Here is a 21,483-nt window from a genome sequence, read left to right on the forward strand (position 1 = left end):
TCTTTTACCATTTAGGAACGTGTTACGGTGCACCTTGTCTAAAGCAAACATTTTATTTTATGTTTGCCTTATCCATCATGGTGCACTCCTGGGATATAACAGTGTGTTCACATTTGACTTTTCTCATTCAATCTTTTATCTCCTGGAGAGGCTGCAAGTGTTCTCCCTCCATATCCTTCCCTTCTCCTATATTTAGTGCGCTCTCTCAAGTACACTTTTAATTATTGATTACATGTCCTTGTTCTCTTCAAGTGTAGCCTAATTCGGCGCGCAACATTTACTTGCTGCTGGATGTAAATCTGCATTTATTTTATTCTCGTCGTTTGAGCTCTTCCGTGCGGGCTCCTGGTCATCGAATCAGGACAAAAGGTGTTTATGATCCGAAAATCATTTTTTGTTCCGAAGTCTACAGCGCTCCTCCGGGATTCCTAGAGTGTGCCCTAGTCGCTGGCAGCCTGGTAGCGTGCCTGCGTTCCGACTACCCTTGTAATTAGGGCACCATGAGAAAACTGTGTTGTGTCTTTTTAATATCAATTAGTGAATACACGTCTACATTAGGGTTTCGCCTCTGGTTGTCATTAGTGGATATAGGCGCGCAGGACATCTTATCATAAAGCGCATTTATGAAGTAGACTTTCGCAGTGACATGTGAAGTTATTATTTTGAACGTTATTATCAGTGAGCCGAATTAAGCGCCTAATTAAAATAAGTTCATTTTTGGACCAAAAGACAAGTGGTTGCTGAAGGCCTATAACGGAATATTTAACGATGATAGTTAAGAACTTATTGGTATAGTTTGCGCATGATTTTTTTAATGACAGTGGCGCGCACATAAAAGACAAACACAGGAAGATAACGATGAAGATAGCACTTTCCATCTCCATCGTTCCCTTTCTGTGTTTGTCTTTTAGGTGTGCATCACTCGTCATTATTAATTTAACGCTGGCAAGGAGGTAAGTAAAAACAACTGTAATAGAAGCGCTCTGAGCAGGGGTGCGCTGTTTCTTGGCACTATGCTGAAGACGGACGTCATACCACCACAGACTTCACATTCAGACGTGAATGGGCGTATAAGGGGCTCTGGAACGAAGATGCCGAGAAATGATTTTTAAACTATCACCCATATAACACATATAACAACTTATGTTGCCATCTGCGCCTACTGTTCCTTTCTAGAGTTTTCCTATCTCAATATCAGAAACGTTTATAATTTAGTGGCACCTGCATAGTAATGAGATCCACTCGGTCAGGGAAAAATTATTAGAACTTTAATGTCCTATCAATTACTGTCTTTCTCAATAAAATAATACGTGACCATGCACAAAAAAAAAACAGGAAAAACAAAAAGAACGCATGAACACTCCGTTCGTCACATAAACAGTAAGAAGCCTTTTTAATATTATGGCTTTCGCAATGATTTGGCAATAAGTGTTATTGAACACGGAGAAGTACGAAAACGTCCGCAATGCGCAATGCCTCAGATATGTTTTCAATCCTAATATCATGCAGGTTTCGCCTTTGTTGCATCTGCTTGCACTAAAAGCCGGCAGCAGCTTGGAGAGGACACCCCCTTTTCTTTCCGGGGGATTCGGATAATGGCCCATGAAGTTGCCCACACGTGAGTATGTTCTTTTGAAGCGCCAGTGTGACTAGCCGTCCAGTCTTACACGTATACTAAGCGTTATTGTCTCATGTTTTGAAGAATGGAGGTGCCTGAGAATTTACTTAGTCAGGGTGCGTGAACAAAGTATTCTGGTCTGAATTCTACATACAGATTTTACATATACTTATTGAACTAAATATGGTGATTTCATGAATATTCTCTTTTTTAAGCCTTATTTGTGGTTCCCTGCTTCGAGAATCGAAGGAATCAGGCTACAATTTTCTTCACCATTTATAGTACAAGCAGTCATTAGTGCAATACATTTCGGGAACATAGAACGTGCCTGTCTGTAGTAGGGCATAGGCCTCATAGACTTATCTAATTAGGCGAAATGTGAAGGTATGTTTTCTAGATGTTGGCTCTAACAGCACTGGCCCAAAGTACCTACACTCGAAAGTGGAGTTTCTTTAAAGTTCTATAAGCTCATTCTCCAATGACGAGATTTGAAGCCGGATTTTCTTTCCTCCTTGCCTAGCGTCGCGGGTTTAACCACCGGCTTGGATATTTTCTCTGGTGCCGTGGCGGATTAATTATGGTTAAATTATGGTTCGCTTCATAAGTTTAATATCTTCAGGCGACCCACATTGCAAGATTACCCTTATGTAGACTGAGGAGATGCCAACAGGACCGGTCTATTCGAAACAAATACTGGCACGAGCAGGAGACACGTGCCAGCCGCAGCTAGCAAGTGTCGCGCAAGCACGCAGCCAATCTAACCGGCCTAGGCACTATATGTGGCTACTGCCAACATCTCCCTGACAGAAAAGCAATCATTTGGGAGGACTGACGCAATGTCCACATCTGGTGTGCTGGCGGGAGGCGTAACTCAGGTTGCTTGTGAATCTCTTGGAGACGTGTCTATGTGTGTGCCGCCGTACAAATGTGCCTCGTATGCGGCGTCTTGGCTGTCTCTCTCCTCTTCCGCCGCCTTGAGCTGGGTTCAATTTCGCCGCACAGTGCTGTTCCTCGTGTCAATTTTATATTACCGGTGCTCTTTTGTCGGCGCCACCATGTTTCCTTTTTACTTTAAGTCTGTAACCAAGACTTCGTCGCTTTCGAGAAGGGTTTGCATTTGCCCTACGTCATGTCGTATATCGTAATTTTTCCGCTTGTATTCGCGGTATTGGGTTTCGAAATTACGAAGTTTGGTGGTGTCTGGCGAACAAGGAACAAGACTTTCGGGAGAAAGACGAATCTTCTGTCTCAATCACCTCCCAATCAATCGTTCAGAGGGGCTTTATCCATTTTTCAGCATAAGTCATGGGCCTTTGTGTTGAAGGTTTGATGATTTTAAAAGCAGCCTCGGTGAGTCCGTTGCTCTGAGGGTAGTGTGGGCTTGATGTTTGGTGTTCAAACCCGTATTCCTGAGCAAATGTCGTGATATCAAATAACGAGCACTGCGGACTATTGCCGAAGACTACCACCTCTGGAATACCATGTCGTGCAAAAATTTATTTGCTGTGATTGTTCTCTGTAATCGATGATAGCTTCTCTATACGGGTCAGTGCCGGTGTCTAGAGTAATAATCTGTGGCGATTACCTACCAGCCAATGTTGAAGAAGAACAGTTTCATTGCAACTCTCTGTCATGGTCTTGCTGAAAATTCTGTGTTTTGAAGAGGCACTTTCCGGGGTCTGGGCTTACTCAGACATTCTTGACAATGTTTTATAGTGGTTTCTATAACTTTGCCACTGTGGACCACCAAACGGAGTCTTTAGCGTGAGCCTCCGTCTCGGTGATAGCAAAGGGACCTTCTTGAAAAAGGCGTAATAGATCTTCTTGCACGCGAGTAGGATGCCCGCTCGAGCTGCGTAGAGTTGGAGATAGTCCTCTACGGTGAGCTGCCGATGATGCTTGTAAAAAGATCTTACATCAAGAAGGATATCCCATTGGGAAGGCCAGGTTTTCTTGCAGAGGTCTCGATGATATATGGACACGCGTTTTCCAGGCTTCTTTAATTCACTCAAGGCAGTGCTGCTTAATGGAGAGGTTTGTCCTCACGCAGCGCACAAAAGCTTGGACGTCGCTCACTACCTAACTCTTTAAGTTGTTGGTCGCTTGCAGAGGCGCTATGGAAAGCGTGTTTACCACGAGGCGTTCTTTCCCAGGGACATGTACCACATCGTAGTGGTACTTAATCATTCGATTTAAATCTTTGTAGCTGTGGTGTAAGATGATCAAGAAGTTTTGACGTTATTATGAGTACCAATGGCTTGTGTTCTGTATCGATTGTGACCATCTTGCCGTCAAGGTAGTCACTGAATTTTCCTCAAACTTAAACTAAGACAAGAGCCTCTTTCTCTATTTGCGCATATCGCATCTCCTTGTGGTATAGAAGCTGGGAGACATGCTGACTGCAAACTTGCCACGGGTCTGTTTGAGTCGAATGACTGCCACCATCTGAAGAAGCGTCTGCACTGACCACTGTCTCTTTAGCAGGGTCGTGCACATCTAGCACTTGGCGAAATGAAAGTTGCTGCTTTCATTTGTTTAACCCTTGCTGCTGAGGAAGGTCCCAAACGAATTCCTGCTTTTATGGCAGCAGACAAGTCAGTGGCTGAAGTATGTCCGCAAGGTTGGGTACAAAGCGGGCAATATATGTAGTCATTCCGAGCGTATTCTTTGCAACTGGCGCCTATTTGTCGGACTGGTCATTTTAGGATGGCTTCAACATTTTTTGTCGGGTTTGATTACGTACTGGTGAAGCTTGTAGCCTAGAAATGTGAGCTGGTCGAGGTAAAATAGGTACTTGTTCTCATTCAGCGTGACACCTGCCTCAATTAGTAGTTGAATAACGGTGTGAAGTTTCTCGTTGAGCTCTGTTTCTTCTGAGCCCCAGATGAGAAACTCGTCCATATGACATATAACTCTTAACCCCTTCCAGAATTTTTGCCATCTACTTCTGAAAGTGCTCGGGAGTGGACGAAATGGCAATTGAAAGCCTGCTGAAGAAAACCTCACGAATGGCAGGATAAAGGTATTCAGCTTATTGTTTCCACCAAGTGGTGTCTGCCAGAACCCTGAATAGGCATCAAGTTTCGAAAACAACCTGGCCCTGTCAAGCCGCCTGATTACATGCTCGACCGACCGAATCAAATTCGACTCTCTTAGGACGTTCTGTGAAGTCCACTCTCATTGTACAACCACGGTTGGTTTTTGGATTATTACCATAGGTGCACACCATTCAGTCGGCTCATACGCAGGTAAAATGACAGCAATATTTTCTATTCGCTGCAGTTTAAGCCTTGTTCTCTAGTAGAGCGGTATTGGTATGGAACTATGAGGGCTCAAAGCAATCGGTTTCGCACCTTCACCCAGGCGAATGTGGTGCTCTCTTCGTAACTTGCCAAGGCCTTGAAACAACGAAGGAAATTCGCCTCTTGGACTCACCTTCGTTGTGATGGCGCTGAAAAATCTTAGCATCTGCAATTCTTTGATGGGCGAATTGCCGCGTCCGGGATTTATGACATCTTCCAGCACGTATATGGTTTGGAGCGTTTCACGTCCACTGTAGGAGAATTGAAGACGCGCTGCACCTTTGGCTGCGAGAAATCTCCAATCAGGACTGTAGATCTGCCCAGGAGCACACAACAACACAGGTTGATGACGGGTAAGGCTGAAAGTCCAAGTTGTGATCACAGATTCGTCGGCGCTTGTTTCGATCCTGAACTTTACAGGTCGGCCTTGAAATAGGATCTTTGTATCTTGACGTATAGAAGAATCACAGTTTCGAAAAATGCATCTTCGCTGTCGGGTCCTGATGCTTCAGTGATGTCTACCCGGTGTTGCATGTAGGCAACGTATGCGTTTCAAGGTGAAGCTCCACTTGTTGCGGACATACGGTTTCGACCTGCCTGATGGAATCAAGGGTCTTCTGAAGGGTAATCTGAGCGACAAGTTGTAGTCTAACTGAAAATTTATATAATCTTGAATATCGACGACCAGTTTGTCTTGAACCAGTTCCGCTCGAAATGTGCCGTATTTGGAATGTTTAGAAAATGTGTGAAGGACAGTCACGAAGTCTTACACTGATTCGTCTTCGTGCTGAGCCCTCGTGTTGAAGCTTGCCAGTTCGAAAATGACATTTAGCTGCGGTATGAAATAGCTGTCGGATTTCTTTAGGGCGAGTTCTAAGTTCTGGGCGTTATCACTAGAGCGTTAGAAGGTTCCAAAGACATCTTAGGACTGGTCGTCCATCAAGTAGAGGAGAGTGTCGACTTGGTACGACCCTGGCGCGTTGTAGAGACCGGAAGGCATGTCTAAACGCTTCAACCGCTTCCTCCATTTTGACCAGCTGGCAGGCATCGTGAAGTTGAAGGCTTCGGGCGGATTAATGACGAAGGGCGCCATGTTCCGACCACGTAGCCCAAGACGTAGACGCTGCTGGGGCGTGTGCCATGGAAGATGGAAGAGGAAGCAGCCCCGGTTGACCTGATTGGGGTATTTGCATCAATCCCACTTCTGACACCATGTTGATGCTCCAACAGCTATCTTAGCACAGCCTTGAATAACCTGGAAGCCTACTCAAGGCGTAACAACATAGAAATTCATGGTCTCAAACCAGAGCAAAATGAGGACCTTGAGGTTACATTGAGGTCACTGGCTTGTAGGTTGGAAATTCCAGAGACCACACTTAAATCCGTAGAGGTTGCGCACAGACTACCTGCACAAAAGGACAGGATACCGGCTGTGCTAGTGAAATTTACTTCACATACTGCTCGTGAACTGTGGATAAATAAGCGCTACGCACTGAAGGATGAAGATGTGTACATTAATGAGAACCTACCTGCTCAGACAAAGAAGTTGCTGTGGCAAATTAAACAAGAAGCAAAGAAAAAATCATACAAATTTGTATGGCTGAAAAATGGGAAAATTTTTGTGAGGAAAGTTGAGGGCTCTGGAGCGATAAGAATTGAAAACCTATGTGATATTGATAAGCTCAAATAGCCATGACTGACGACTTCGATTCTTTTGCCGACTGGAACACACATAGAAGTAGTTTGTTTAACTCCCAAGCCAACGCTGCAGTAGATCTTGTCCATATCAACATAAGGAGCATCAAGAAGGATTGGAATTTATTAAATGTCTACCTGTCTGATTTGGCTAGGTACCTTGACATTGTGATTCTGACTGAAATTAATGTTCACCAGTATGAGTCTGACACGTTTATTCTTCCGGGTTTCCAATCTTTCTCTTTTTGTCGTGACTCTGGTAGGGGTGGTGGTGTATTAGTATTTGTTAAAGAATGTTGGCACGTTGAAAGAGTATCCTGTGCTTTTACTGCGGCGGAGGTGGTGGCCCTTTCACTCACTTCCAAAGACGAAACATTTTTTGTGCTGGCAATATATCGCCCTCCTAACTCAATACTCGACGTATGTTTTTCTGAACTTACAGAATTGTTAAATCGACACAATCAAATTAATCTGATAATAGCGGGAGACCTTAATATTGACATTTCAGAAACAAGGAAGCCTGGTGTTGAGTGCTATTTAGACTTACTTGCCTCATACGGAATAGAGAATATGATTCGTAGTTATACTAGAGAAGAGGTAATGGGCACTAGACTTACTCAGTCGTGTATCGAGCATATAGCAGTTAGACTCCCGAATTATGACGTTAACGATGCAGTAATACGAAGAAAAGTGGCGGATCATTATTTCACTGTGCTTTGTGTGCTCAAGCACGATAGGGAAACGTCAAGTCAGACTGTTAGAACGATAAAAATTATCGATAAGAATTGTTTGGACAACCTTGTTCAAACTTTTAACTGGAAGATACTGTTAACTCAAAGTCACGTTGATGCTTATAACTCTTTAGTAGCTAAGTTTGATGACCTGTATGCCAGTTCCACAAAGGAGGTTAAAATCAGGTTAAGGAATCCTGAGAAGAAATGGATAACGAATGATATACTGAAATTATCTCATCAAAAAGACAAACTTTGGAGTGCGTATAAACAAGATGTCGGGAATCTAGCCTTGAAAGAGCAATACAGGGCACATCGTAATAAACTTACTGCTGCACTGAGGCTAGCAAAGAAGCAATATTTTTCTGCTGAATTTTCTAGGTGTAGCAAGAATAAAAGGAAAACCTGGAATCTATTAAATGGGTTATTAGGTAGACAGAAGAAACCTAATTTGGATGAGAATTTGCGTTGTACTTTCGGAGAGGTGGATTCTGCGATCGTTGCGAATTCTTTTAATGACGCGTTTCTATCATCCATTAGGGAGCTGAAAACGCGAACTAACGATTCCACCATCCCCTACCAAGGCAAGAAAACAATCAATTCGGCCGCGTTTCCACCTGTTGATGACGAAGAGTTGTGGAACCTTATTCAGACGCTACCAGATAGCAAACCACCAGGATACGATAGGATTAGGTTGCGTGATTTGCGGAGCAATTACTCCATACTTAAAGAAGTACTTTTACATATACTCAATGGTTGTTTTAATACAGGAGACATACCGCCAGGTCTTAAGACCTCAGTTTTAAGACCAATTTACAAGTCGGGAAAAAAGTCGGATCCAACCAACTACAGACCGATTGCCATACTGCCGGTCATTAGCATCCTGATGGAAAAAATTGTCCACCAATATATGACATCATTTTGTGAAAAGTATTCATGTTTGAGTACTACACAGTATGGTTTTCGTCGTAATATTGGTACGGTTGAGCTTCTCGAAGATTGCTGCGATTTTATCAATGGTAATTTGGATGAGAATTTATGTGTTTTTGGGTTATTTATGGATTTATCGAAAGCATTCGATACCGTAGAACACTCTGTTTTGTTAAAAAAATTGGAAAGTGTTGGATTCCGTGGTCCATATCAAAAATATTTTGCAAGCTATCTGTCTAATCGTAAACAAGTAGTAAAAATTAATGAATCATTTAGTACCTTTTCTGATATTCAGTACGGCGTACCACAAGGTTCTGTTTTGGGGCCCTTCTTGTTTAATATCTATGTAAACGATATGGTTGACTTAAATATAAATGCAAGGTTATTTCAGTATGCTGATGATACGGCATTAGTAATATCCCATGAATCAAGCCCACAGGCACTTAAACTACTTTAGTACGATGTCAAAAAAATAGTAGATTGGTTTTCTGGAAATCAAATATACATAAACAAAAAGAAAACTGCGTTAATATGTTTCCGAAATCCGCACAAGAATGTTGATCTTTCCGCGTCGATTCTTTTGCATGGTAATGACTATGCCAATTGTGACTGTTCGCTGCTGCCCTACTCGAACAGTGTTAAATATCTCGGCCTGTATCTTGATTCTAATATGTGTTGGTCGTCTCAAATTGACCACTTATTAAAGCGACTGCGTTCCCTTTCTGTGCAGCTGTATCGTATAAAATACACTGCACCTGTAAAGTTGCGTCAGACTGTGTATAAATCTTTGGGAGAATCTATGCTTAGATACGGCATTTCTGTCTATGGATCGTGTGCGCCCTGTAAGATTAGGAAGGTTGATAAGTTGTTGTGCAGAATCTCCACTAATTTGCTGTATGGAACTGCTTATGAGAAGGCTGACTACAACACCAGGATGGCTGAAGCAGGTGTTAGTCCCCTGCATGACTTGTACGTGCAAGTGGTAATTCTAAGAAATTACTTTTCAAACCAGTTCAAACAACCAGATAAAAAACCAGAGTCCCTTAGGCACATAGCACGTTACAAGGTACCAAGGGTTTATACCAATTATGGCAAAAAGACACGACAGTTTTATATTCCTTACTATTTCAACAAACTACCAGCACATGTGTTGGGTTGCGATTCTATGAAGGCTACTAAATCTGCACTGAAAGCGTGGATTGCAGGTCGCGAAGAAAGCTATTAAGCTTCTTTGTAATTTATGTTCGTTTTTTTCTTTTTTTGCCGATTTCATTACGTTTATTGACTACAGGTTTCAGTGTCTTTTAGCTATTGATTGTACTGAGAAAAATATATATGCATTGTACCAGTTTTTGTTTTTCTTTTTTGACTGACTGTGTACTATCAGCGTTTTTTATATTGAATGCATACCGCTGTGACTGCCGTTGCCCGCCCACAAGCGCTTGCGCTTCTGCGGGCACCCGCTATTTTTTTTGCATGTATATTTCTCGCAATAAAGTTCATGTATGTATGTATGTATGTAAATCGAAATGATGCTTATAACAATTTCATTCAGCATTTTGCATAAACATGGGAAATAAAAAAGGGTACCTAAAAAACGAGAATACCATGTGTTACCTGCGAACATATAAAAGAAATAAAAAATTGTACGATCACATGTTTGCTGATATTACCTCTCGGCGCCCTGACATCTTTTAGAAGTTGGTAATGTTTCAGGTCGGGAAAGGCAAATTGCGTACCACACTTCTTGATGCCTAATGATAACGAATAGCCAGACAAAGCACTTGCGAACTGCATCAAGCTTTAGTGCATTAAGCGTATTGTCCTAAAAACCATTTCTGTATGCATCAGGATTTATCACGAGTATTGAACAGAAGGCCCTTCTTTATCCAAGAGGTGAATCTGAAGTACATTATATGTTTGAGCCTGAACATTGAGCACGCATGAGGTGCGAATAAACTAACGATGAAAACATTTATTACAATTCAACAAGGTAACCTAAATACGTTTAATCTAAATCTTGAATCGAGGAGTTATCCAGTTGCGATGAAAAAAGCAAATGTCCATGATATTTAAAGACGGCGAACAAATATCACCAAAATACTATCAACCAATCCCTGCTCTGTAAGAAAATGGAAAGATATATATATATCTGGCATAGACAATTTCGTGAATATAGAAACATTACCACAAATTCACATTGCAAATTTTGAAGAGGAAGCTCAATGGGGACAGCTAAACACAAAAAAATTATTGTAGCAAGAATTGAAACACATGCTCACACTTGCAATATTTATTAATTATAACAATGTTCTGGCTCCCTTGATTATCGCATTTTGGTGCCTAAGATGTAGACCTATAGAATTCGTGGAAACGTTTAATATCAATAAATTTGTATCTAGGGGAAATAAGAGCGTGTATATTTAAACTGACTTCTGTCGTTTCTGCCTATTTTACAGCGGCTCACCAGGAACTTTATTTGGTCGTCTAACATGTAATCTACACATGAGTGGTACAACAAACATAAATAGTACGATTTCGTTTACTGTTTACGCCGACAACGGCACAATGTTTATATTTGGTTCTAAAGCTCAACATATAATAATATGCGATGAAGTACTCCATCAGTTTTGTGCTTGTTCGAAACATATTCAAATGAGGGACAACCCGCCCGAAAAAATTATCTATTGGGCTTCATGTAAAATAAGCAAATTTCAAATGGTGAAGTTATTGCGTTTGAACGTTAGGAAACTGAGATTGTCAATCATCAGAAAACTTTCGTTGCCCATTTCTTTCATATTAAGCTTTCCCGTGCAGGTGGCTAACATTCGTTTAACCTTTACTCTGTCTCATGCTTAGTACGTCGTTGTCGCAGTTTGTTCGATTTATAGATTTATAAGTCAAGCTTCAAACTTGGAATGCATTATTTACTTCCACTTTATATACCATTTTTAACTTTAGGGTACAAGTACAAACGTAATTTTCACAAGTTTTCAGTAGCTGAGAAAAAGATTCTGCCACGTTGTAAATACAGTATCTGTCTTTTTGAAAACAATAATTTCCTTCCTTTAACATTGTCACCACAAATAATCGTCACAAATTTGCTTACTACAGGTGATTTTCTGCTCTTTATCGCAAGAGTGGAACACTATAGCAATTCGTTCGCGTCTTTAAAATAACGCATTACATATTCTAATATGACAACCAGAGGAACGACAGTTTGGTCGTCCCGCATTTTCACACTTTCTACAAACATCAATCCATGACTTGCAACCATCTTATCGTCCTCGGGATATATTATTACTCTGATGGCTTCACCAACCGTGAATAAATGCCACTCTGGAAATATGGGATCTGCATTACTGGTATTTTAATTCACGATCCATATTATTCGTTTTAATCAGTTGCATTTTTATATAAAGGCATAGTGACCCTCTTAGTCATTCTTGTTTTCTAAAATGTGCATCCGATATACAAGGAAGATGTGGGCTTTTTATTTTCTCTCTTTACTTTCTGAGTGAATGTTCCGCTCACTGCTTTGTACCCTATACACTAGAACCGTGTTCTGTCTCCATGTCTCCTATGGCTACTCAAGGTTTTTCATTTTTTTTTTCTTGTAAAGTTATGTATGTAGGCATATGTACCGGATAATAGTTTTCTTCAGAAAGAGTAGCTCGTAAAGTAGGCACTACACTAAATGTGTAACTCATTTGCTAAGAATACAGAAAAATTATTCACAGAGCCATAAGGGTGTCAATATTTTTTTTGTTCACCGCGATTATTACATCATACCAGCCCATGAAAGCGGTAATATTTTAAGCTAAATGTCATACAAGAAACAAACGCTGACATTGTCTTTTATAAAGCTTGATGAAGATAGCACATTTGGAAACATGTACTGTTTAGTATGTCCGCGGTTGGTGTTGCTAGTATGTAGGTTGCGCTGGACCGCTCTTCGGATATTATTAAAAGAACATTTTCAAATTATGCAGTAGAGAATTAAACTATCTCAGCATAACACAGATTGCTTTAATCACAGTCGACCAAATATATATTAAATATGGCTAGCTGAAATTGAGACAAACGTTTTGAAACCTCTTGGAAATTCAAACTGAATAGAGCGACTAGTAGCAAATCGGCATCGCGGCTAACACGTTGGGATCTCGATGCTTAGAATGTTGTATTTGGTACATATAAGCTGAATGTATACGAACAGTTGTTGCAAACTTTAGAGAATTTTATTTCAGAACTGTTGTACGCATCCGAATGCACGCATTAGGTAAACTGTGTTTGTATTTGTTTTTGTTATGCTGATACAGGTTGGGATGTCCGCACGACGGGACACAAATAGATGGTCACATTAAATCATTTAAGCCTGACTCAACTAGGTGTCCTTGGGAAAATGGCAACATCATGAGCTATATTGAAGAAGACCACCGAAGCATGAAGTTTTCCTCCTGCTGCGATTACGAAATTTCCCAGATGACATGGTATGGGGGCTGAGAGTATGTGCTTTAAATTGCATGTGATATAATTGTGTTCAACTTCGTTCGAAGCGTTCAACCTGGTTTACATTTTAAGAAGTGTTTTACTCAAAATGGTGAAGAAAGAGAAGGGCGGGCATAATAACATTGCTTTTGCTCATTAAAATCAGCCGTCCTAGGTAACTATTGTGTACTGCTGCACTGTATATATTTTCGAACACGGATGTCGTAGGAGAAAACTATATGCACAATGTGTACAATTTTTGCTTTCTTTTACAGAGAAAAAATGACTATTAGGCGAACGGGCTTTGTCAGCTTAACGATAGGGTGACTTTCTGTTCGTTTAATGTATGTATGTTTACATTAGGTACTTAGGAACATAGGCAATGACCGCAAATTCTAAAACGCAAAAGTAAGCTTACAATCAAACATGGGATTGCTGCGTTGTATAAATCAGAGAATAAATTCAGCGCCGAATTCGATATAATAATAGAAAATTGCGATCACCATGACAAAAATTTGTATTCGAATTAATTTACGCCACGAATTCGAAATTTAAAACTATCATGAATGGCGACATATTAAAAGCCGCAATAGAGTACCTGTATTGGTGAAAGAACCGGAGGAACATAAGAACTATATAACAAAGAGGGCACGGATCGGGCAGATAATTGATTAGGCACTAGCTCAAACCATGAAGGGGGAATGAACTCGGGTGAAACACGTAAAAAAGGAAACCGATTGTGCGTTAGGATCGCTGACTGATATAATTCTATGATATTAATGACACAGTAGGCGACTGAAGAGGTTGATGTGAAGTTGCAAAAGGCAGCCAGCAAAGATGTAACTGCAGAATCCGTACAAAGTGTAAATATGTTCAAATCGGTGTGGGACTCCAAGATAGTTAACAGATTATTAGTTGTTTGGCATCCAATTTGTGATGTTATGTTTACTATTAAAAATAAAAACGAAGAGCGCAGCCTTCGATATTACAAGTAATAGGGTTATAGATCTGTAGTCGAAATTCATTAACTAGGTCTCGTGTTCCCAAGCACGTGTAGCAAGCGAGCTCCCTCAAGAGCTGGAAGTGAGCTGTCGCGCTTGCCGGTATTGCGCTAGCTTGGTCCGAAGAGGAGTATCGGTGTGGCGAGTTAACAAGCTTTGCTCATTGTACTCCATCATAGACGCCGCGCGCCAGTTTAGCACCCCTTTCCTTGCTCTTCTTATAGCAGTGTTGATAGTTACTTTTCCAAGGAACGCTTAAAATCTCTCAAGTAGCGAAGACATTGCAACAGCACAGCTCAAGCGGCGTGCCGAATAGAGAAGGCTAAACAGCAGTGGAAGTGGTGAGGAATAAAATCTGTTGTACCGGGAGCGACGACCGAAATACGCGATCATCCAGCAGTACTACCTGGCCGAGTGGAAGCTAAGTGCAAGAAAGCAGAGCAAAGCGGATGCATGACTATTGAGAACCTGCTGTATCTATTTTGTAGCATGTGATAATGTATGATCGTCCAGCACACATTTACTTTCTCTGCAGGTCGTACGAAGCAGGATGTTTACAACGCAATAACTCGCGAACTACCAAAATTCTTCGTAAAAAGTGGACAAAGAAGTACATTTTACCTGGATACCGCTTAAGCTTAAACAAGCAGTGCCGCATGACCTACCCAACTCTTCGCAACACTTACTATATGGAGGTACTTAAATCTAGAGTCAATGTGCTCGATATAATGCTTTGGTGCCGCATGCGCATATATTGTATTGCTTTTACTTTTGCAGAAATATGGGATCAGGCACTGTATCGCTCAGTGTTTTGTCGATGGCAAGGAGTTCGCTGCCTCGGACTCTATGTGGCCAATGATACTCATAGACGGCACTGGTTGTAGCAAGAGCCATAAGGACCTGGTATGCATATGACCTTTTTGACGGCTCTTATAGAACACTTCCTTTTCCGAAATTCCATTCATCTAAATCCGATAATAATGTTACGTGGCGGCAAGCGATGACAACAGGAGAACAGAGGACAGAGAGAAGATGCTCGATGGTGTCGTGAGGTGACTTTTAATGAAGTTGTGAGCGGGCCTAGTAAGTTGTGAGCGGGCTCCTGCCCGCGCCACTGCCCTCTTCTTCATCTTTCGTCCGTAACAATATTTCAATTTATGAAGCAAATACTTTTCTCGGCTCATGGACTGCGCAACTGTCCTCAGCAGTTGTTCGCAGAAAATGTTTGCGCGAACGGACACCCAAGAAAAAAACTGTCTCCACCTGGAATTGAATCATTATACCTTCTATATCCAGCCGAGCGCGAATCACTATTTTAAGGTTGGCTTGTGAGAAACACATTGTAATTCTCCTCGTATAGCATAAGGTTTATAGTAGCGATGACAATGATGATGCAGGTAGTGATAATGATAATCGTCGTCGTAACAATACTAATGATGACGCATTTAGTTGGTAATGATTAAAATTGGAATATTTGTTAGAAGGTGAGAGTTGAGATAACAATGACGATGCGGTTAGGAAAAACAGTCCTATAAAGTGCCTTTGGTGTCCCATTCCTAAGCGCAATTAGGTGGAATCCTGTAACTTCTACGCTTAATTTTGCTGAGCGGCGGGACATCATTGCGACTGGGCGAAATGACCACTGCCATACACATGGCATGTTATAAATTACAAATATTACATCCGCTGCCGAAAGCCGCGGGGCTCAATATTGGTAACAATTAGGTAATGCTCAAGCCCTTCCTTAAATGTAGACGGCATAGATCATTTTTGGATGGGTTGATAGGAAAGAAAAGGCACACTGGGACAATTTCGGTGAATACCTGACCTGAACCACGAAGTAAATAAAGGAACATTGCCTCGACTGTGCCAATGCGCGGTAAATATGCCTGTGTGGTCATAGGCATTTTAATGCACCCGATTACGGCACATATTTCTCATTTTGTTTTTTAGCTCCTACGTTCATCAATTCTTAGACCACATAGTTGCGGTTTCAAACCAGAGTTGTGAAAGGTGCTTCGCCTTTCCTTCCCTATGAATCAAGTTTGAAAGTTACTCAACTACATGCATCCGTGCAGACAAGTTCTGACAATTTTCGTGCCATGTGCCTAACACTTCCGCGTACTCCCTCAAATTTCCAATAAATTGATAAAGCACACACGCCGAAACTGAAGTCTGGAGACATCCTTTTTACCGAATGAGCTGATACGCCTCGTTTACAAATGGGTGGTCTTCTTTCCCAGTCTCGAGTATGTAAATTTAAGCAGTCAAATCCACATATTGCAAAATGTATACTGCCAAAATAGATTTTTAATCATTCGACCTGCATGGAAGCAAATTAGACGTTTCTTCAGAAAATGGTGTTGAACATCTTCGGCACGATAGATGAAGTGCACTAAAGCTATGACAACTATTTGGCTGCGCAGCCAAATGGCGTGTGGTTTACTTGGCGCAGCGCATTCTTGATTATATGTCATGTACTGCCCGAAGATTTGTCCTACACTCCTATCTAACTGATGGAATGGGTAGGTTAGCTAAGCTCCTTGGAGATTTGAGCACAGCATACGTGGACAATAATGACTATTACTCAGCCACCAGTAAGTTAAGGAAGAAATGTATACGAGAAAAGCTTACCGCATTCTAGGATGTCCTATTCATGGTGGTAGACACTTTCATGTGTCGGCAAGATTTTATGCATGCCTAGCGTCTCTACTTGACCTTGTGATTTTCTTGAGGGTAGGTAGCGTGATTACGTTCTTTCTCTGGCTACACTGAGGAACCTGAGGAAAAGATAGGCGACCACTTCTGCAACCTTTTCAACCTAGGGAGAAAGTAGGGTTGATCAATTTCGCGAAATTTTTTGTTTCGTCCGCAGTTACGTTAAGTCCTTTCTTTCTCGCCATGGGCAAGGCGAAGACATTACCTGCTGACTCGCGCTTTGACGGCTTTTGAAATTCGTTGACGTTGTCAGAACCTTCTAATGGATTTCCCCGTTTGTGAGTTTCGGCTGATACATATAGGCGCCAGTAAAAATGCAGTTGAGCACCTAACTCTCAACAGCCTTCGCGTAGCGGAAGCCACTGAGGGACTATACCTGAGCGAAAAATGAGTGGACGAAGGATGAAGAAAACAGTGATATACAAAACAGAGTTGAAAGGAATGTTAAAAAACACTAGGAAAAATCTGAATGGTCTCAAGGCACCACCATTTATTCGGTATTGCGGCGTTTCGCAGAATGATTTGCGGAAAAGGCCAGCGGAAAAAGGGCAGGGAAGTTTCATAATTCGGCATTGAATACTACTCGCTCTGCCTGTCTTTATTGGGTGCCATCAATAATAACGGCTTAAATATTTGTAATTGACGACTTCTTTTTGCTACCTGCTTTCATCCTGGTGGATTTAAAATCCGCTGTTTAAAGGTTAGGTCACGCATTATGCAAAGAAGGGTCTTTTACCTCCTGCGTATGATGTAAAAAACTGAGCGGTAAAAAATAAAAAACAATATCATCCTCTATGTATACCTTGAACTTTTGGACTGTTGGCTCCTTTAATTATATCCTAACGAGCCCCGCATTTCCATGTTAAATTCCTGCTTAATAGCTTGCGAGGGTCTCTGTTCTGGCAGTCTTGAGGTCGAAAAGGTAGCGTAGGAGGATTCTCGCACAGCTGCCGCCCTCCCTGATGATCATGTGGGACCTGACACTAGCGGTATGATAGGATGTTCCACGTCAATAGTCAATTAAATACCCAGAGAGACAAGAAAGGAAAATGTTGGACAGCCGTCGTTGTAGCTCAGTTGGGAGAGCACTGGACGCGATATTCGGAGCTCGTGGGTACGACTCCCACCATCTGCGCGTTGTTTCTCCCTAAAATCATCTCAGGAATATTTCTTGTCAATGTCAAATACAAAACGTAAATATCAGCCCCTACGTATAGCTTGAGTTCTTAGCCTATTGTCTCCTTTAATTATATATGCTCTGTTAAGTGTGGTTTTGCATGGTTTAGCAAACTTACAATGAGTTTGATTTTGAATACACTTTATTGCCTATCAGATAATGCGGTGTCAATTCTGCCGTGATATTTTCCCCCTGCCACATAGCCGCTTCGGTTGTTTTTCTCAGCATTCTTCGACGCGCTTAAGCAGGGCACAGAAAAATATGGACTTGTCCTCGGGAAGTCAGCGTGGAGCAGTGATTAGCGCTTCCGGTAGGAGCATGGAGGAAGTATAGATTGAGAAGTTGCATAGACAGGGTTCACTTATTTTTCTAATTTTCGTATAGGTCTCGCTTTGAACTCTGTTAGTCCCTCAACATCATTCGGTCCGAACGAGGTGAAATCCAAAGTTACTCCCCGTTTCGATGACTTTGCACTGAATATATTGAGGGCAACTTAATACACCCTGATTTTGCGATACGACGGCCTTGTAACCATACGATCACTTACGAGCCCCTAACGCATTCCTTAGCAGTAGTTAGCAGCTTGTTCAGTCACCTACTACTTAAAGCCCAGTGCAAGAAGTTGACAGGCAAAATTTTTTTCTTTTTGTTACTTAGCAGTGCGTTGATCGAGGAAAACTCAGTGGACCTCTTGATCTACGGTAAAAGAAAAAAATCTAGGAGGCACTTAAGACCCTTTGAGTTCGATAAGACGAACGTCTTTGGGTCTTCTTCTACTTCAGTGTTTCTTTGGTAGTATTGTTTTTTTTACTCACTTGGTACATTTTATTTTCTTTTTTTTTGCCGTTGTCAGATTTTAAGAGAGGTTGGTAACCGCAAATGCCGCGTCCCAAGCTTACACATAACACATAAACCTACTATATTCCTTCCAACGCCTACGTCAAGGTCCATTTCCATGTCAGGGGATATGTTTTTTTTTACTCGGGTGCAAGTCCGTATCCGGAGAAGGGCTGCAGCTTGCCGTGAATGCGGTAACGGTCTCAGATCTACTTCCGCCTCATCGGACGAGGAGCTCAATTCGCGACAGACAAACTGGTCGGGCTAGGTGGCCCCGCAGATGACACAAGAAAGGAGAGGGGCTTCTTCAGTGCCGGATTAGGGGTCAGAAGCTTCACTTGGCGGCGATAGGGCGCGCTCGTTGCACTGCTTGGTTTGCGGAGCGGTGCGAGAGGGCGCGGATTTAGCGCTAGATGACGTGCGGGGTTGGTATATGTGCGGCCGCGGTTGGTCACACTTTCTCCATCTCTGTTGTTATAGCGCGTGCACTAACTACTGTTTCTTCCCCTTTCTTATATGTTACGCCGAGGTACACCGACGGCCCCTACGTTGTCATGGAGATGGCAGGTTCGCTAGACGCGAATAATTGCTATCTGCGTCTCACGAGCCCGGTGCGGAGTATTGGGCTCCGCGCTCAAGTGGCATCCGTAGCGTTAGTGATTCGTTTCCAGGTGCAGACAGATCGTTTATTATAGCGCCATGACGGTGAACATTTCCCGTTCACGTAATCTCATCACACCACTCACGAGTAAAAAAAGGCTTTCGATTTAAAATATTTACACATATAATTGGACATTGAGACAAGGTAATTTTCTGAGAAGTTTTAGAAGGACGTTTAAAGAGTACCTAACAACTACGCTACATGATGTAAGACTTGTCTGTCGCTAATGATGGAGGTGTGTCGTTATATGTCTTGATGTCGCTCTGCTTGCACATTGCATGGGGCGAAAAGTGAAGAGGGCTCCAGGAGATGTTGAGTACGACGCTTACTCATTAGAGGGAGGATTTAATTGAAGGTAATACATGTCCAAAATAGCCATAGGCCTGAAAAAGTTCAATTTGAGCTCTCAGTTCTGGCTGGTGGTTTGAATGTAAACGTATGGTGGTGAGCAGCCTTGTCTAGAGCGCGCCGACGGTGCTCTGCGGAGCATGTCAGCGACATCTACCGTTAGGCTCTGGGTTTGAGCTATGCGTCTCATGCGCATGTGCCAAATCAAACGGATGCCTACTCATCGCTTCCTTTTCCAGCCCCCATCTTGTGAGTACCTTTTGTGCCGCTAGGGTCGCACTTCTTGCATTTGTGAGGCTGTGACGGTCGTCAGAGCGTCGCGATGCCACCGTGTTTCTCGATTGTAACGAGACGGCCAGGCAAGCAAGCGCGAGTGACAGCGCGCGTTCCTGCATACGCACCACTCGTCGCCCCTGTGTTTTATTGTGAAGGAAGTCAAGTTCCTAGATCTGTACGGATGCAAAATTATAGCTGTAATCCGGCCTAAAAACACGCCATCAAACAATACGACTGCAACGCAGGAGGAAAATAGACAATAAGAAACGAATTAGTGCTCAATTCTCGCACTCTTTGCCTACTGCTTGTGTGAAACGCGCGATCATCCGCTATCACTTGCAAAATGTGATTTTGAACTGAGCAATCACCTGATATACCATTGCAATTACCTAGCCGCTTCGTGATTCGCGCGAAACGCGTTGGGTTTCCGGCCGCTGTTACATATCATTAAGTGCGTACCTGGCGGCATGAAGCGCAGACACTGAGCGGACATAAGTCCGAGAACCCCCGACCAGGCGCTGTTTTGTTTTGGCCACGCACGCGCACAGGATGCATAACTCAAACCCATAGCCCAACGTTAGATGGCGCTGACTTGCTTTGCGGAGCACCGTCGGCGCGCTCTAGACAAGGATGCTCACCACTGTACTGCAGTGCTTTTCGCTCCACGCTATCTTTTCAATGTGAACAGGAACCAAACTGAATGACAGCAGGGATAGTATGCGTAGCCTGTCTGACTTGCGATGCAATGGTCCGAATGATTTTACCATTACACACAACTTTGTTTTTTCTTTAAAAGAAGACACCAGAAGTTGCGACGAAAATAAAAAAAAGTGCACGAGCATTAGCTGTCACATATATTGTCACAGCAACGCAAAAAATGTAAGCTGCAGAAGCAGCTCAAAGGGGGCTACGAAGTGCAGGCCCGTGCTGCGGCCATGGTGGCAGCCCATATGGACCCCATGTGGGATTTACAACTCGTGCACAGATGGAGCCCGCGTGGGCTGCTTAATTTTGCCATTATCGATCCAAATTCGTGCCCAGGAAATATGAATGCCCGCATTCAGTCCAGATAGCAAAGTGCGCAGAACACCAGAATCCCTAATAGGCGGGTGCTGCTCCATTGCTCAACGTTTTAATGTTCATGTCTGTTGATCTCTACAAAACCCAAATATTACCAGCGTGGGTTATTCGGAGGCCAGCCCGATTGGGGCTGACCCACGTATATCCCTCATGGGTTGAAGTTGGCATTTTCGGGGCTGCCCAAGTCCAATTAATCAAGTGCGAAACGTTAATCACAACTTTTTTAATTAGTATTCTATGCAGAGTAATGTAAGCGATGTTTATTCCCACGCTATAATAATAATAATAGTGTAACTACCTAAATGTTTGTGTGCAAATGTTTAGGCGCTCTTGGTCGAATACCGACGGCGCCGGGAAGCTTTTCAGGTAGTTCAGTATATACTCAAAGCGGAAGAACTACTACTACTAACCATATAATCATTCGTATCAGCATAAATATGATTATAACCCTTATATGAAACCACCAGAAGAGTGAATTGCAGGTGTGGGTAATATGCATTACATAAGCAAAATGGCACTTCAAAATATAGAGTGGAGAGGTTTCGCATCGTTAAGCCCGGCTTCGGCCAATGTGGGGCCTAATGCTGACTTCCATAGCCAGCTTCAATTGGGCTGATTAGT

General features: G+C 42.4%; 1 protein-coding gene across 1 annotated transcript in view; it reads left to right on the plus strand.

Annotated features, from left to right (window-relative positions):
* Positions 1-21,483, plus strand: part of LOC146173995 (venom metalloproteinase BumaMPs1-like) — a 65,642-nt gene that overhangs the window by 39,135 nt on the left and 5,024 nt on the right. The window contains exons 10-13 of the mRNA XM_084584967.1: positions 1,510-1,618; positions 12,596-12,766; positions 14,301-14,460; positions 14,543-14,668. Coding sequence (XP_084441093.1) covers positions 1,510-1,618; positions 12,596-12,766; positions 14,301-14,460; positions 14,543-14,668 — 566 coding nt within the window. The remainder of the gene's footprint in view (positions 1-1,509; positions 1,619-12,595; positions 12,767-14,300; positions 14,461-14,542; positions 14,669-21,483) is intronic.

This window comes from Amblyomma maculatum, chromosome 11 (assembly GCF_055883805.1).
Source record: "Amblyomma maculatum isolate TAMU_Amacu chromosome 11, ASM5588380v1, whole genome shotgun sequence".
NCBI classification, from domain to species: Eukaryota; Metazoa; Arthropoda; class Arachnida; order Ixodida; family Ixodidae; genus Amblyomma; species Amblyomma maculatum.